The 16,515-nt window shown below is 41.6% G+C and overlaps 1 protein-coding gene across 2 annotated transcripts in view; it reads left to right on the forward strand.

The window, feature by feature from the left end:
- spag9b (sperm associated antigen 9b) overlaps positions 1-16,515 on the forward strand; it is a 288,655-nt gene that overhangs the window by 33,059 nt on the left and 239,081 nt on the right. For both annotated transcript variants that reach the window (XM_073026482.1, XM_073026481.1), the window contains exon 2: positions 9,421-9,541. In XM_073026482.1, the coding sequence (XP_072882583.1) occupies positions 9,421-9,541 (121 nt within the window). The remainder of the gene's footprint in view (positions 1-9,420; positions 9,542-16,515) is intronic.

The following is a 16,515-nucleotide window of genomic DNA, read 5'->3' on the forward strand; positions in this document are numbered from 1 at the left end:
GTTGATCAGCCTTTACTCTTGGGGAAAGGAACTATTTTTGAGTTTAGTGGTCCTTGTGCAGATGCTACATAAATTCCTCTCTGATAGGAGATGGACAAACAGACCATGATCAGGGTGTGTGAGATTCTTCATGATGTTACTGACCCTTTTCCATCTCCTTTCTGTATAAATGTTCTTGAATTTGAATTTATTTAAATCTTACACCTGTCCCACAATGTGAAGGAGTAAAAGTCTTTGTGTTATGACTTGGTTGCAGTGTACAGTACAGACATGTGAATTTATAAGTCTAATGGCTTGTGGAAAGAAGCTGTCCCGTAGCCTGTTGGTCCTGGTTTAATGCTGTGGCACCGTTTGCGAGATGGAAGCAGCTGAAACAGTTTGTGGTTGGGATGACTGGTGTTCCCGATGATTTTCGAGACGTTCTTTAAACACCTGTTGTTCTAAATGTCCTCATTGGAGGGAAGTTCACATCCAAAGATGTGCTGGGCTGTCTGTACCACTCTCTGCAGTGCCCAGCGATCAAGGTTGGTGTAGTTCCTGTACCAGGCGGTGATACAGTCAGTCAAGATACTCTCAGTGATGCCCCTACAGAAGGTCTTGAGGATTTGGGGGCTCATGCCCAATTTTTTCAGTCGCCTGATGGTGGGTAAGCTGGTGCTGGTGATGTGTTAGGCAGTTTTGAGTACTCATTGTAGAACCTTTCTATCCGCGCAGTGCAGTTTCCATACCAAGTAGTGATGTAGCTTGTCAGGATGTACTCTACTGTGCATCTGTAGAATAACGTGTGTGTGGAAGTGCAAAGTCCAGCTCTCTTCAGCCTCCTCAGAAAGGAGAGGTATTGGTACATCAATGTATATTTGGTGACATACCAAGAGAGATCCTCTTGAGATGTTGACACCCAAAATATTGCACCAAAAAGAGATTTTTGAGGTAAAACCTGAAACTGTTAGTCGGGCAGTCTCTGTGGAAAGAGACATATCGTCAAGGGGTGTTGCCACAAGAAAGCAACATCCATCACCAAGGACCTCCATCTTACAGGCCATGCACTCTTCTCACTGTTCTGAACTGATTCCATCACCTATGGGCTCACTTTCAAGGCTGTACAATTCTTGTCCTCAGTACTATTTATTTATTTTAAATGTACACAATGTGTCTTCTTTTACACATTGGTTGTTTGTCAGTCTTTGCTTGTGTACAGTTTTTCATTGCCTCTATTATAGTTCTTTGTTCTGCTATAACTTCCTGCAAGAAAATGAATCTCAAGGTAGTATATGTTGGCATAAATGCACTTTCATATTAAATTTATTTTGAACTTGGAAGAGTTCTTGTTCCAGGTAGAGGATTATTGGTCAGAACTTCAGTGTTTTGTTTTTCAAATAAAATCAGATGAAGTTTTTGATTTAATCTGCTACCCATGTTGGCTTCCAAAATTTAAAGTTGTACCTTCAGTCAAGTAGCAAAATTTGTAGAAAATTAAAATTCTATTAAATTTTCTGTTTTGATTGAACTTCTGACTTAAAAGTGGGCCACAGCTTACTGTACCATCTGGTACAATAATAAGGAAGTGCATACTTTGTAATCAAATGTCAGTGACTTTGGTTTGTGTGGTATACCACTCTTTTTAATAACATTGTATCTCGATAGCCCAAATGTGTTGATGTCTAATTAATCACATTTGGAAAATGACTTTGATGATGTGCGAGTGGTTTGATAGTAACCAGTTATTTGCATTTATCAAAAATGAATCCCTGTATTTATTGAAATTTTGTTTCATGCAGAGATGTAGTGTATTAATTTTTCTATAGTTGTTCTTCAGCTGTTATATAGAATGTTGAAATGTATTGAGAAACTCAACTGTCTGGCATGGTAGCAGTGACCAGTAAAGAACAAACACCGTCCACTGCATCACATGTATTTGCAATCTGAGGTTCTTTCATCCTCTAAAAAAGATTGTAAGTAGGAGATAAAGGTTCCAAATTGCTAGAAGCAAAACCTACCAAATAGTCATAAGACTTTGAGAATTTCATTTAGAAATATTTTGCTTTGTCCAGATTGCAAGAAAAGCATAACCTTGTGATCAAAGACTGTTGAGTCATTGAAGATTTATGTAGATTATTTGCTTCCTTGTCAATGTGGCCAAATTATCTAGGCTGCATTAGAGTTTGTAAAAACTTATCTATTAGTGCAGTGTTTATTCAAGTGGACAAAGAATGAACCTAGGTCAGTAAATGGAGCTGTGATGTCATAACCATTACAGAGACTTGGCTATCACAAGGACAGGAATGTTCTAGGTTGAGGTATTTCAAAAGGGAGAGGTGGGGTAGTGGCATTGCTAATTAGGGATAGTATCACAGTTGCAAATAAAGGGGGCATTTGTTGAGTCTGCTGGTGGAGGAGAGCAATAACTCTATAGGGAGTTCCCATGTAGACAGGGCAACTAGGGGAAAGGCTGTACTGTATCTGGTGCTAGGCAATGAGCCTGGTCATGTGTCAGATCCTTGGTGGGAGCACATTTCTTGGACAGTAACTTTAACTCCCTGACCTTTACCATAGTTTTGGAGGGGTATAGGAACAGATGGTATGGGAAAGTATTTAGTTGGAAGTATTTAATTGTGATGCTATTAGGCAGGAACTTGGGAGCATAAACTTGTAGCGTTAATGTGACTCGGACACCGCAGTATTAAACACACACGTTTATTCACCAGACTTCCATTTTACAAAACCCGCGCGTTCTGACGTCATACGCACTCTGACCTACGAATACTCACATAATACATTACACCCCACTTCTCAAGTTTTTTTTCACAATACTTTGAATTACCAAAACAATGCCTCTAGGTATGACTTTCTAACATTACAACAGCCATGATATAAACTAATAAAAATCTTAACTTCTTATACTGTATTCTACATTGTATCTTACAATACTAACAGCAGTATATTTTCTTTTACTAACATAGACTAATAAACCTTTTATTTCACACCTTGGAACTTATAACGTGTGATTTTGTCTCAAACTGTGCGAGACTGTAGGTAGATCTAGTCTCTGTATCTAGCTGGAAGTTTGACTTGTCTCCCAGACCTTGTGCGATAGAACAGTGACTGTGCTTGTCCTTCAGAGTCAGTCTCTTGAGTAACCTCTGTGTCTGCATTTCCACCTCGGTCTGTCTGCGCCGAACTTTCACCATCATTGCGTCGTGAGGTTTCATCACGCCCCTCACTCTTGGTGTCGTTTGTTTCCATGTCTGTATCCGTGGAAATGTCCTGTGTATCTGCACGTGGAAACACCCTCTCACCTGTCTTCAGCAGATGCTTCCTGTTCCTCCTGTAGACTCTTCCATCCGGCATGCGAACTATGAAGGATCTTGGTTGCTGATGCCTGTTCACAACCACAGCTGGCTGCCAAGTGTCTCCTCTCTGTATTCTGACATTTTCACCTGTATGCAGATCTGGTAACTGTCTTGTATGTCTGTCATAGTAGCTCTTTTGCTTTATTTCTTGTACTTTTGCTTGTCATGTACTTGAGCATTACTTTCAGGAGTCAGTAGAGTTGTGGATGTTGGCAGCTTGGACTTCAGACGACATCCCATCAACAGCTGTGCAGGAGAGAACCCCACACCCTCAATCGGTGTGTTGCGTTATTCAAGCAGAGCAATGTACGGGTCACTGTTGCTGCTTTGTGCCTTCTTGAGCATGTTCTTCACAGTTTGTACAGTTCTCTCTGCTTGTCCATTAGACTGAGCGTGCCCAGGACTGGAAGTAACATGTTGAAATTCCCAGCTTTATGAAAACTCTCTAAACTCACCACTGGCATATTGTGGACCATTGTCACTGACGACAATATCTGGAATACCATGTCTTGCACATGTCGACTTCATTGCGGTAATGACACCTTGACTGGACGTGTCACTTAACTTGGTGATCTCTGGATATTTTGAATAGTAGTCCACACAAAGCAGATATTATGCACCATTGTAGTGAAAGAGATCTGTGCCAAGCTTCTCCCATGGTCTTCCTGGTAGTGGATGGGGAAGCAAAGGCTCTCCTGGATTGCTGTTTTTATTTTCATTACAGACAGCACACTGAGACACAATGTCCTCTATCTGAGTTGACATACCTGGCCAATAGAGAATGTCCCTTGCTCTTTCTTTACATTTCACTATCCCCAAGTGTGACTCATGAATTCTGTTGAGCATTTCCTGTCTCATTTGATTTGGTACTATGAGTTTTGCCGCTTTGAACATTAGTCCTGATACATAGCTAATTTCCTCTTTAAATGTCCAGTATTTCTGTATTTCTTTTGGAACATCTTTTCTTTCTGTTGGCCATCCATTCATTGTAATGTCTCTTAGCATTTGCATTTCAGGATCTTCTGCAGTCGCCTTCCTGAACATGTTCAACTTCTCCTCAGAGATGGGAAGCTGAGGTGTAACCCAGTTGACCTCCAGCTCTCTTCCTAGCAACTCTTCCTTTTGCTCTTTGAGGTAAGCATGGCTCAAAGCATCAGCGATGTACAGTTCTTTTCCTGGGTTATAGTGACTGTGAGAGTGTACCTCTGTAGCCTGAGAAGCATCCTTTGCAGCCTCATAGGAGCTTGGTGGAGTGGCTTTTTGAAGATGCTCTCAAGTGGTTTGTGATCACTCTCAACCTGGATTTCTTTGCCATATACATACTGGTGGAACTTCTCACACCCATAAACTATGGCAAGTAATTCCTTCTCGATTTGAGCATATCGGCGTTGACAGTCTGTAAGTGCTTGTGATCCATACGCCACAGGCCTCCCATCCTGCAGTATAACAGCTCCTATTCCTTCCGAACTGGCATCCACAGACATTGACACCGGTTTATTGACATCATAGAACTTGAGTGCTGGTGCATTGGTAACCAACTGCTTCAATGTGTCAAAACTTTTCTTTTGTTCATCTTCCCAATGCCATTCAGTATTGCTCTCTAGTAGCTTTCGAAGTGGAGCACTGACCTCCAATAAGTTGGGAATGAACTTGGCAAGATACTGTATCGTGCCCATGAACCTCAAAAGTCCTTGCTTGTCTTCGGGTGGTGGTAGCTGTACCACAGCCTTGGCCTTTTCATTATCTGGTTTTAGCCCATCAGCGCTGAGTACGTGACCTATGTATTTGATCTCTGTAGTTCTGATCCTACATTTACTTTTGTTCAGTTTTAGGTTGTACTCACGTGCTCTCTCCAGAAGCTTCTTCAATCTCTGATCATGCTCCTCAATGGTGTCACCCCATATCAGCAAATCATCAATGATACTGACCACTCCATCCAGGCCTTCAATCATTTGTGCCACTGACCTCTGGAATACCTCTGATGCAGAAGAAATCCCAAAGGGTAGACGCAGGAAACAATATCTACCTATGGGCGTGTTGAAAGTGCATAATTTGGAACTTTCTTCATCCAGCTTGATCTGCCAGAAACCTTGATTTGCATCCAATACTGAGAAGTATTTTGTATTAGGCATGCGGGAGACAACCTCTTCAACCGTTAGCAGCGGATAGTGCTCTCTTTTGATGGCTCGGTTGAGATCTTGTGGATCCATGCAAATCTTAATCTTTTTCTCTGTGACCACTGTCACCATACTATTCATCCAGTCGGTCGGTTCTATTTGTCTTGTTATGACTCCCATCTGTTCCATTCTGTGTAGCTCTTCCACTACTCGATCCCTGAGAGCTACTGGAACCTTCCTTGGAGCATGCACGACTGGTGCAACAGTTGGATCAGTCTGGATATGGTGTTTCCCTGGTAAACATCCTAGTCCAGAAAACAAGTCAGCAAAGTCTTTGAGAAAGTCATTTTCTTTCTCAACACCATAGATTCGCTTCACCAGGCCTAGCTCTATGCATGTTGCTCTGCCTAGTATTGCCGAAACATGCTGTTGCACAATCTCACACTCTATCTTGTGTTTTTGTCCTTTATACACACAGGTGAGTGTTTTCTTTCCCAATGATGCTGTCTTGTGGCCAAAATATCCAACAAGCTTGCAGGTGGATTTTCCAAGTTTTCCTCTGATGTCCAGTGAGTTGAATGTTTCTGCTGACATTACATTGCACTTCGCCCCAGTGTCAAGCTTAAATGTCACATTCCTCCTGTTTGTTATCAGATCTTGAGTCCATTCATCTTCAACATCCATTTCTACATTATCAATATTCTTGATGTATACCTCCTGTTCCACTTCAGTTGTTCCAATGAACATGTCACTGTTGCACTCACTCTGTTCCACAGCATGCATTTTCCTTGCTTGCTCCTGCGATTTGCACATCTTCGCAAAGTGATTTTTTCTTTCTGCATGATTTGCATGTCTTACCAAAGGCTGGACATTTTCTGTATCCATGTTTATAACCACATCTGTTGCAGTTAACTTCCTTTTGATTATCCTGTGGAGCTGGCTTTGTCCTACTCTTGTCAGTTTTCACAGCTTTTATTTTGTATACTTCAGTCTCTTCATTAAGCATTTTAACCTGACTCGACGTGATCTCGCTAGCACGGCACATATCAATCACTTTTTCCAATGTAAGCTCGGCCTCTCTCAACAGCCTGCCTCTCACATGATCATCTCGTATGCCGCATACAATCCTGTCGCGTATTAAAGAATCATGTAGTTGTCCGAACTCACAGTTTTTTGCCTTGTTCTTCAAATCTGTTACATAGGCGTCTATAGTCTCTGTCGGTCCTTGCGCCCTCGTAAAAAAATATGTGTCGAATGTACGGTAGGTTTTTTCTCGGCTCGCAGTAATCTTGAAACTTTTTCTTCAACACTTCAATTTTATCTCGCTCACCCTCTTGGAAGACAAACGTGTTGCAAACCTTTATTGCCTCTGCTCCTGCCACATGCAGAAACGTAGCACATTGCACTTTCTCCATCTTGTCATCTGCGCCACCAGCGGTGTAAAACAGCTCAAACTGCTGGAGCCGAACCTTCCAATTCTCAGCAATATTCCCTCGTAGGCTTAAACTCGACGGTGGCTGTAACTGTGACATCTTTTTACGTGTCTTCTCTTCCTTTCCTTTCCGCTTTCTTCTGACACCATGTAGCGTTAATGTGACTCGGACACCGCAGTATTAAACACACACGTTTATTCAGCAGACTTCCATTTTACAAACCCCCCGCGTTCTGACGTCATACGCACTCTGACCTACGAATACTCACATAATACATTACACATTTCTTGGACAGTAACTAACTCCCTGACCTTTACCATAGTTTTGGAGGGGTATAGGAACAGATGGTATGGGAAAGTATTTAGTTGGAAGTATTTAATTGTGATGCTATTAGGCAGGAACTTGAGAGCATAAACTGGGAACAGATTACTCGGGAAAGCACAGCGGAAATGTGGAAGTTGTTTAGGAAGCAGAGAATGGATGGTAGGGTGAAGGAACCATGGTTGACAGGAGATGTGCAGCATCTAGTCAAGAGGAAGAAAGAAGTTTACTTAGGGTTTAGGAAGCAAGGAGAGTTACAAGGTAGCTAGGAAGGAGCTGAAGAATGGATTTATGAGAGCCTGAAGGGGACACGAGAAGGCCTTGGTGATTAGGATTAAGGGAGACCCCAAAAGAGGTTCTGCACATATGTAAAGAACAGAAGGATGACTAGAGTGAGGGTAGGACCAATTAGGGATAGAAGAGGAATCCTGTGCCTGGAGATGGAGAACTCCTTAAGGAATACTTTGCCTTATTACTCAGCACTGATTGCAGTGCTGAGCAAGATTAAAACTGACAAGGACGAGAGCGGAAAATGAACGGGTGTTCAGTGCCATCTGCCTGTGTTTAACTGGTCTCCTCCTTGCTTCTGTTGACGGAAGGTGCTGGAGTCTTGGATCCTGTGCTGCAAGGTTTGATCGCCTGGCAGCTCATGGGTGTGGAGTCATTTTCAGCTGTGATTTGATGTTTAATGTTCTCTGCACTGAATGTGCTTTACTATTTGTGTGATTTGATCAAGGTGTAGAACTAGATTTATTGCAGTGGCCTACAGCCATTGACATAGCACTGAACTAACTGACTCAGTGGCTGTGGCCATCAGCTCCCCGACCAGCTTTATTTGACTTGGTGACTCGTGTCTGTGGACTCACTTTTGGGGATTCTGCAGTTTAATGTTTAATGTTCTGTATGTTATTTGTTCATTTTTTGCTGTTTGCATGCTTTGGTTTTTTTTTGCTCATTTGATGGCCTTGTGTGGTGTTTTTCCTCAATGGGTTCTATAGTGTTTCTTTGTTTTGTGGTTGTCTGTAAGAAGACAAATTTTAAGGTTGTACACAGTATTCATACTTTAATAATAAATTTGAACTTTAATTATCAAAGAGTTCAGCAGCTGAGATTGGAATTAACAGCAAATAGTATCTATCTGCTAAAAGTACAGGTAGTCCCCAAGTTATGAACGTCCGACTTATGGACAACTCATACTTACGAACCGAGGAAGGAGAATGCTGTTCGCCATTTTAAGTCAGATCACGACGCTGTCTGCCATTTTAAGTCGGATCGCGACGCTGTCCGCTATTTTAAGTCGTTGCCGTTGACACTGTGTTGAGTGTTTAACTTTGTATTTGGCTGAAATTTTTCTTAGTAAGATTCACCCTGACCCTGCCCCCTCCACCCCCGTTCCGGTTGGATGGTGGCATAGTGAGATCAGTGCCTGGCTCAAGAATGGAGATTCGATCCAGTGACAGACTGCTCCCCTGCTGGGTTGCTGTTGATCCAGTGACTCCTGTACCATCCGTGCCGGGTTGATGTTGAACTCGCAACTTGAACTCGTTAAAAAAACACTGCCACCTCCAGTTTAAATTCCCACATGGAATATTGTGGAGGATGAAATACCCAAACTAAGCACAGCCCCCACTTGTCCCATTTAGCCTGTCTCAGTGCGGTGGTCCTTAGGACCCAGCAGACCTCAGGACCTGCCGCCCGCAGTGTTTCTGTTCCATGACGGGAAGCGATCGTGATTGAAAATAAAGTGGAAATAATAAAGCGTTTGGAAAGAGGTGAGACGCCATCGGTATTTGGAAAAGCGTTAGGCTGCAGTTGGTCAACGATCGGAACAATTTTAAAAGATAATGGATAAAGTGAGAAGAATGGAGCATGTGAAAAACCCTGCCCCTGCTAAATAATACTGGATGTACTTGTTCCAACTTACGTACAAATCTGACTTAAGGACGGACTCAGGAATGGAACTTGTACATAACCCGGAGACTGCCTGTATTGGGATACGTTGATCAAGTGGTATCTCAATTTCCTGTTAGAGAAAGGCCTTTCTGATGATGTTTCCTGAATTATTGTAAATTTTTGATCTTAGCTTCAGTCAATTTATTTTAAAACTTTTTTTAATCCTAAAATTGTCGGATGTAATTGAGGCTACTCGAATGGCAAGCAATCAAAATCCTTAAAATATGTATTTCTCTCTTGCTTTAGAAATTCATAGAGTTTGAGGATTCTCAAGAACAGGAGAAGAAGGACCTTCAGATTCGTGTGGAGGTGCTGGAGTCACAGACTCGGCAACTTGAACTCAAAGCAAAAAATTATGCAGATCAGAGTAAGTAAACTGTGTATTGGACAACTATTGTAATGTTAATGGGCTGGTGTTCTACAATTCTGCATTGATAATTCTCTGGTAGAGACTAAGGCATGTGATTTGCCGTTTTACATTTTGTGATCCTCAAAATGAGAGGAGAGAGAGAGAGTGGGGGCATTGGTTGAGGGTGTTGTTGGGAATTACCATCAATTTGAGTAGAGAACACTGAATTCTAATGTATTTTATGTAAAGGCTTCCTACAATAAAATCATGATGGCGTAACAGATCTTATTGATAAGTAATGATTGATTTGATGGACAGATGAAATGTCCATTTGACCTGGAGACAAATATAGTTTTCTTCCATTTTCTGTTCTGTGGTACAGTTTCAGTAAGTAACTATTTACAAACCTTTTCACTCCCCCCTCAACACCCCTTCCCCTTTTTCAGTGAGAAGAGAGTAGTCTCATTGATGTACTGTGATCCTAGAAGTACCATTAAATTCTGATGTGTAACAAATGAGCATGGATGAAAGGCCCACTCTCTTTTTCTTGCCACAAATGCTGGGGACTCAAAGTTCAAAATACATTTATTATCGAAGTATGTATACTCTATACAACCTTCAGAGTTGCCTCCTTGCATGTAGTCATAAAACAAAGAAACCCATTTTTGAAAAAAGACTGGCAAGCACCCAATGTGTAGAAAAAAAGCAAATCATGCAAACAATAAAAGTAAGCAAATAACTTTCAGAACTGAATTAAAGTGAGTACACAGCCATGAAGTCAGTCATTATTGCAGCTGATTCAGGAGCCCATTAGTTGCAGGCCACAGCCTCAGTTCACCTCAAGCAGTAAGCTGAACTAGCCTGTCCCTCACCTCTAGCTCTGACACCCTGACCTTTTCAATCTTGGCCCGGTGCTTAAATCATCCAAACCTTGGGTCATTCCTCACTCTCAGACCCAGGCCCTGCTATCTTATCTTGGTTCTGTTGCATCGAATCGGCTCCAAGTCCACTCCAGCAATGGCCAAACATTGGCTCGTTCTTCACTCTTATACCCAGGCAAAGTTGCCTCGATTTGGCCCATACACGGCATGCCACAACTGTTCTGCACCTTCGAGACTTCATTTCACACCACAAAAATGCCAGATCATACAGGCAGTTCAACAGCTCAACTTTGAAAGTGAAGATACAGGCGATTGATTGGAGTGATCGTATCCGAGGAAAAAGTGTCATTAATACAATAACATTTTGTTTTGTTTGCTACCTGCAAATCGTCTTTTTGCTTCCCCAGCACCATCTTAAAACTCCTGGTCATTCTGGCATTTTGTGCTTTTTGGTAGGGGATGGGTTACAGCTGTGTAAACTTTGGTTAGGCCGTATTTGGAGTATTGTGCGGAGTTGACATTGCCTATTACAGGAAGGATGTGGATGGAGACTTTGAAAATGGTGCAGGATAGGTTCACCGGATAGGGGTACCCACAGAGAATATGTGTTGATCTTAAATTTGCATTGTGCTTCATTGGAACAGAGTAGAACAATATAAATATGTCGCCATTAATGTTCCTTCTGATAAACTTGGTCACACAAAATAAAATGTTACTTGGTCTGCAGCCTGTCATTGACGTTGCTTTTGTTTTCTATATTTCGATCACTGCCACCAAAATATGCTGATAAACTTTGCTTTTCATGTCCTGATAAAGGGTCAATGACATGAAATGCTGGAGGAACTCAGCAGGCCAGGTAGCATCTAGGAAAAGAGTACAGTCGATGTTCTGGGCCAAAACCCTTCAAAATCTGCAGGTTTTCTCTTGTTAATGACATGAAATGTTACATTTGATTCTCGGTCTCCGTAGATACTACCTGCCATGCTGAGTATTTTCAGCATTTTTTATTATTTCATACTGAAAGACACAATTGGTTCATATACGTAATCCCAGGCAAACTGCTGAAATTCAGCTTGGTCTCATTAGGGATTTGGCCTAGTCTCAATCTGGAGAGGAGTGGATGGAGCCAGTCAGCTTGGCAGAAGCTATTGGGCTTGGGTTGCTCTCCAGAAACTTGATGTGATCAGATTAACACTAACTCATGAGAAAAGTACCATCTATTGGTTTTGGTTGGGGTTCAAGCATGGGTAGTTACCCCATGGCATATAGAAACATAGAAAATAGGTGCAGGAGTAGGCCATTCGGCCCTTTGAGCCTGCACTGCCATTCAGTATGATCATGGCTGATCATCCAACTCAGAACCCTGTACCTGCTTTCTCTCCATACCCCCTGATCCCTTTAGCCACAAGGGCCATATCTAACTTCCTCTTAAATATAGCCAATGAACCAGCCTCAACTGTTTCCTGTGGCAGAGAATTCCACAGATTCACCACTCTCTGTGTGAAGAAGTTTTTCCTCATCTCGGTCCTAAAAGGCTTCCCCTTTATCCTTAAACTGTGACCCCTCGTTCTGGACTTCCCCAACATCGGAAACAATCTTCCTGCATCTAGCCTGTCCAATCCCTTTAGAATTTGAAGGCACTATTTGAAGCAGGTGGTGGTTGAGATTAGTTAGAATATCAAGCAGAGTTCCACTGCTCAAAGTGCTTCTTCAAGGCAGCAAATGGATACTGAACAACTGGGGGAACATTTTGAAAAGTAGATAAAGGAACAGCAGGAGGTACTGAGTTTCTGAAGGGAATTTGAAAATTCTTTACTTGAAATGTTGGTGTGGCTGACATAGGGAGGTGAAAGAAGAACTCTGCAAGAGACTGGAGTATTTGGAACAGGGATTTATAGGGCTTGAGAAGTTTTGAGATGGAGAGGGATGATGCCCAAATCTATAAAAAGGTGAATGAGCAGATGGAAGTTTTGCTGGTACACTTGTACATTGAGTGTCAGATGTACATTGAAACATGTTGAAACCATGTAAAGCTCAAGAGATTCATCGCATAACACCAATAAATACATGGATTCTATGATACGAATAAGGGTAAATTGAAACATTTTTGTCCCTTTTTTCGGAACAAAGATAAAATATTAAATGTATGTTCACTTGGTGACTAGTTGCATAAATTTTCCCCTAGCTGGGTATCCAGAGCTACAGGTCATAAACTAAAAATAAGGAACTGGCCATTCAGAGAAGGAATTCCATCTCCCTGAGTGTGGAGAGCCTTAGGTATTCTTTAACCAAGATGACTGATGGCTCAGCTGCTAAATATATTTAGGATGGAGACAGATTTTTGGTTATTTGTGGAATTAGGGGGATGAGTTCAGTGCAGGTACTTTGGTGCTTGGGTAAGAGGTTGTTTCAGTGGTGAAGTCAGCATTTGGTTTGAATGGCCTGTTCCTATTACTTGTGGTCTTGTGTTTCACTATCAGCTAAAGGAGAAAGATTTGGTGATTGTGTATCCTTTTAGAATTCACAGTGAAGCAACATCCAAAGTATCTTGAAAATGGAAGTGAATAAACTATCTCTCAAAAAAAAAGGACTGAATGAGAGGCAGAAATTGAGATAAGATTGAATGATTGCTTAGTATTACAAAATCTCACAATTAAGGCAATTCTATATTCCATATGTATGAGATTTTAGTCCATGTGGAACACTTCTTTAAACCAGTAATGGTGCAAATTTAAGCAGCTATGTTCTGACACATCAACTGCAAGTGAGAACTGTAACTGACAACTCAATAATTATAAGTAGGAAAGGTTTTAGCGCAAGTACCACGAGCAAAGCTGTATCATAAGCACTGACAAAGTACAAAGTAAATTTATTACCAAAGCACATATATGTCACCATGCACAACCCTGAGATTCCATTCTTGTGGGAATACTCAATTAATCTATAAATTAGTAACCTTAATAGGACCAATGAAAGATCAAGTAGAATGCAGAAGTCATCAAACTGTGCAAATGCAAATATAAATAAATAACCAGAACATGAGCTAAGGAACTGCAAGGGTAAAAAGATCCTGATGGGAGTTATATTCAGACCCCCAAACAGTAGTAAGGATGTGGCCTACAAATTAGAACTGGGGATAGAAAATGCATGCCAAAAGGGCAATGCTACAGTAGTCATGGGGACTTCAGTATGGAGGTAGATTGAGAAAATCAGATTGGTGCTGGATTACAGGAGAGGGAATTTCTGGAGTGTCTACAAGATGGCTTTTCAGAGCAGCTTGTGGTTGAGCCCACTAGAGGATCAGCTTTTCTGGATTGGGTGTTGTGCAGTGAACCAGAATTGATTAGAGAGCTCAAGGTAAAAGAACCCTTGGGGGCACGTGATCATAATGTGAATGAATTCACTCTGAAATTTGAGAAGGAGAAGCTAAAGCCAGACGTATCATTGTTACAGTGGAGTAAAGGGAATGACAGAGGCATGAGAGAGGAGTCAGCCAGAATTGATTGGAAAAGAACACCGGCAGGGCTGACGGCAGAGCAGCAATGGCTGGAATTTCTGGAAGCAATTTGGAAGGTACAGGATATATACATCCCAAAGAGGAAGAAGTATTCTAAAGGAAAGATGATACAACCATGGCTAACAAGAGAAGTCAAAGCCAACATAAAAGCCAAAGAGAGGACATATAGCAAAAATTAATGGGAAGTTAAGAGGATTGGGAAACTTTTAAAAACCAACAGAAGGTAACTAAAAAAGTCATTAACAATGCTGGAGAGGTAGTAATGGGGGCAGTAAAATAGCAGACAAACTGAATATATATTTTGCATAAGTCTTCACTGTGGAAGACACTAGCAGTATGGTGGATGTTCCAGGGTCAGGGGGTATGAAGTGTGTGAAGTTACCATTACTAAAGAGAAGATTCTAGGGAAACTGAAAGGTCTGAAGGTAGATAAGTCAGCTGGACCAGATGGTGTACACCTCAGATTTCTGAAAGAGGTGGCTGAAGAGATTGTGGAGAATTAGTAATGAGCTTTCTAAAATTGCTAGATTAAGATATGGTTCTGAAAGACTGGAAAATTGCAAATGTCACTCCACTCTTCAAGCAGGGAGAGAGGCAGAAGAAAAGAAACTATAGGCCAGTTAGTCTGACTTCAGTGGTTGAGAAAATGTTAGAGTCTGTTATTAAGGATGAGGTCTCAGAGTACTTGGAGGCACATGGTAAGGTAGGGTGTAGTCAGCATGGTTTCCTCAAGGGAAAATCTTGCTTGATACATCAGTTGGAGTTTTTTGAAGAAATAACAAGCAGGATAGACAAAGGAGAATCGTTTGATATTGTGTACTTGGATTTTCAGAAGGCCTTTGACAAGGAGCCACACATGAGGCTACTTAATAAGCTACGAGCCCATAGTATTACAGGAAAGATTCTAGCATGGATAAAGCAGTGGCTGACTGGCAGGAGGCAAAGAGTGGGAATAAAGGGAGCCTTTTCTGGCTGACTACCTGTGATTAGTGGTATTCCGCAGAGGTATGTTGGGACCGATAATTTTTACATTACACTATATGTCAATGATTTGGATGATGGAATTGGTAGCTTTGTTGCAAAGTTTGCTGATGATATGAAGACATTTGAGGGGTGGGGGCAGGTAGTTTTGAGGAAGTAGAGAGGCTACAGAGGTCTTAGACAGATTAGGAGAATGGGTAAAGAAATGGCAGATATAATACAGTGTCGAGATATGTATGGTCATGTACTTTAGAAGAAATGAAACAGTTGACTAATTTTTAAATGGAGAGAAGATACAAAAAAAATTGAGGTGCAAATGACTTGGGAGTCCTTTACAAGATTCCCTAAAGGTTAATTTACAGGTTGAGTCTATGGTGAGGAAGCCAAATGCAATGTTAGCATTCATCTCGAGACGACTGGAATATAAAAGCAAGGATGTAATGTTAGGACTTTATAAAGCACTGGTGAGGCCTCACTTGGAGTATTGTGAGCCGTTTTGGATGCCTTAGAAAGGATATGCTGGAACTGAAGAGGGTTCAAAGGAGGTTCACGAAAATGATCCCAGGATTGAATGGCTTGTCATACGAAGAGTGTTTGATGACTCTGGGCCTGTGTTCATTCGATTTCAGATGAATGACAGGTGATCTCATTGAAACCTATTGAATGGCGAAAGAGCAGATGTGGAGAGGATGTTTCTTTGTTGGGAGAGTCTAAGACCAGAGGACTCAGCCTCAGGATAGAGGGGCGTCCTTTTAGAGTGTGGATGAGAAGGAATTTCTGTAGTGGCAGAGTGGTGAATCTTTGGAATTCTTTTCCATAGGCAGCTATGGAGGCCCAGTCTTTATGTATATTTTAGGCCAAGGTCGATAGATTCTTGGTTGGTCAGGGCATGAAGGGATGGATACAGGGAGAAGGCAGGAGGTTGGGGCTGAGAGGATAATTGGATCAGCCATGATGAAATGGCGGGACAGACTCAATGGACCAAAGGCCTAATTCTGATCCTATATCTTATGGTCTTATAACAAGATAGAGTCTTTAAAGTGAGATCATTGATAGTGGGAACATCTGAATGGATTGGCAAAGAGTGTAGTTATCCCCTTTATTAAAGAACCTGATGGTTGTGGGGTACTAACTATTCCTAAACCTGGTGGTGCAAGTCCTGAGGCTCTTGTACCTCTACCTGATGGCAGCAGTGAGAAAAGATTATGGTGTGGGTGGTGAGGATCTCTGATGATGGACGCTGCTTTCCTACAACACCGTTTCATGTACACGTGCTCAGTGGTTGGGAGAGCTTTACCCTTGATGTATTATGCCGAATCCATTACCTTTTGTAGAATTTTCTGTTAAAAGGCATTGGTGTTTTCATACAGGGCCATGATGCAGCCAGTTAATACACTCTCCACAACACAACTGTAGAAGTTTTTTCAGGTTTTAGATCATGCCGAATCTCTGCAGACTCCAAAGGAAGTAGAGCTGCTGCCGTACTTTCTTTGCATTTGCACTTGCATGACTGCACACTAGTTCCATTAGCCTCCTTGTATTTAATAATGATACTGTTCTTGTTATAATAAGTATGTAGCAATTCCATTTTGTGAGTGAACATTGAGTATGCT

Source organism: Hemitrygon akajei, chromosome 22 (genome assembly GCF_048418815.1).
Source record: "Hemitrygon akajei chromosome 22, sHemAka1.3, whole genome shotgun sequence".
In the NCBI taxonomy this organism is placed as follows: domain Eukaryota; kingdom Metazoa; phylum Chordata; class Chondrichthyes; order Myliobatiformes; family Dasyatidae; genus Hemitrygon; species Hemitrygon akajei.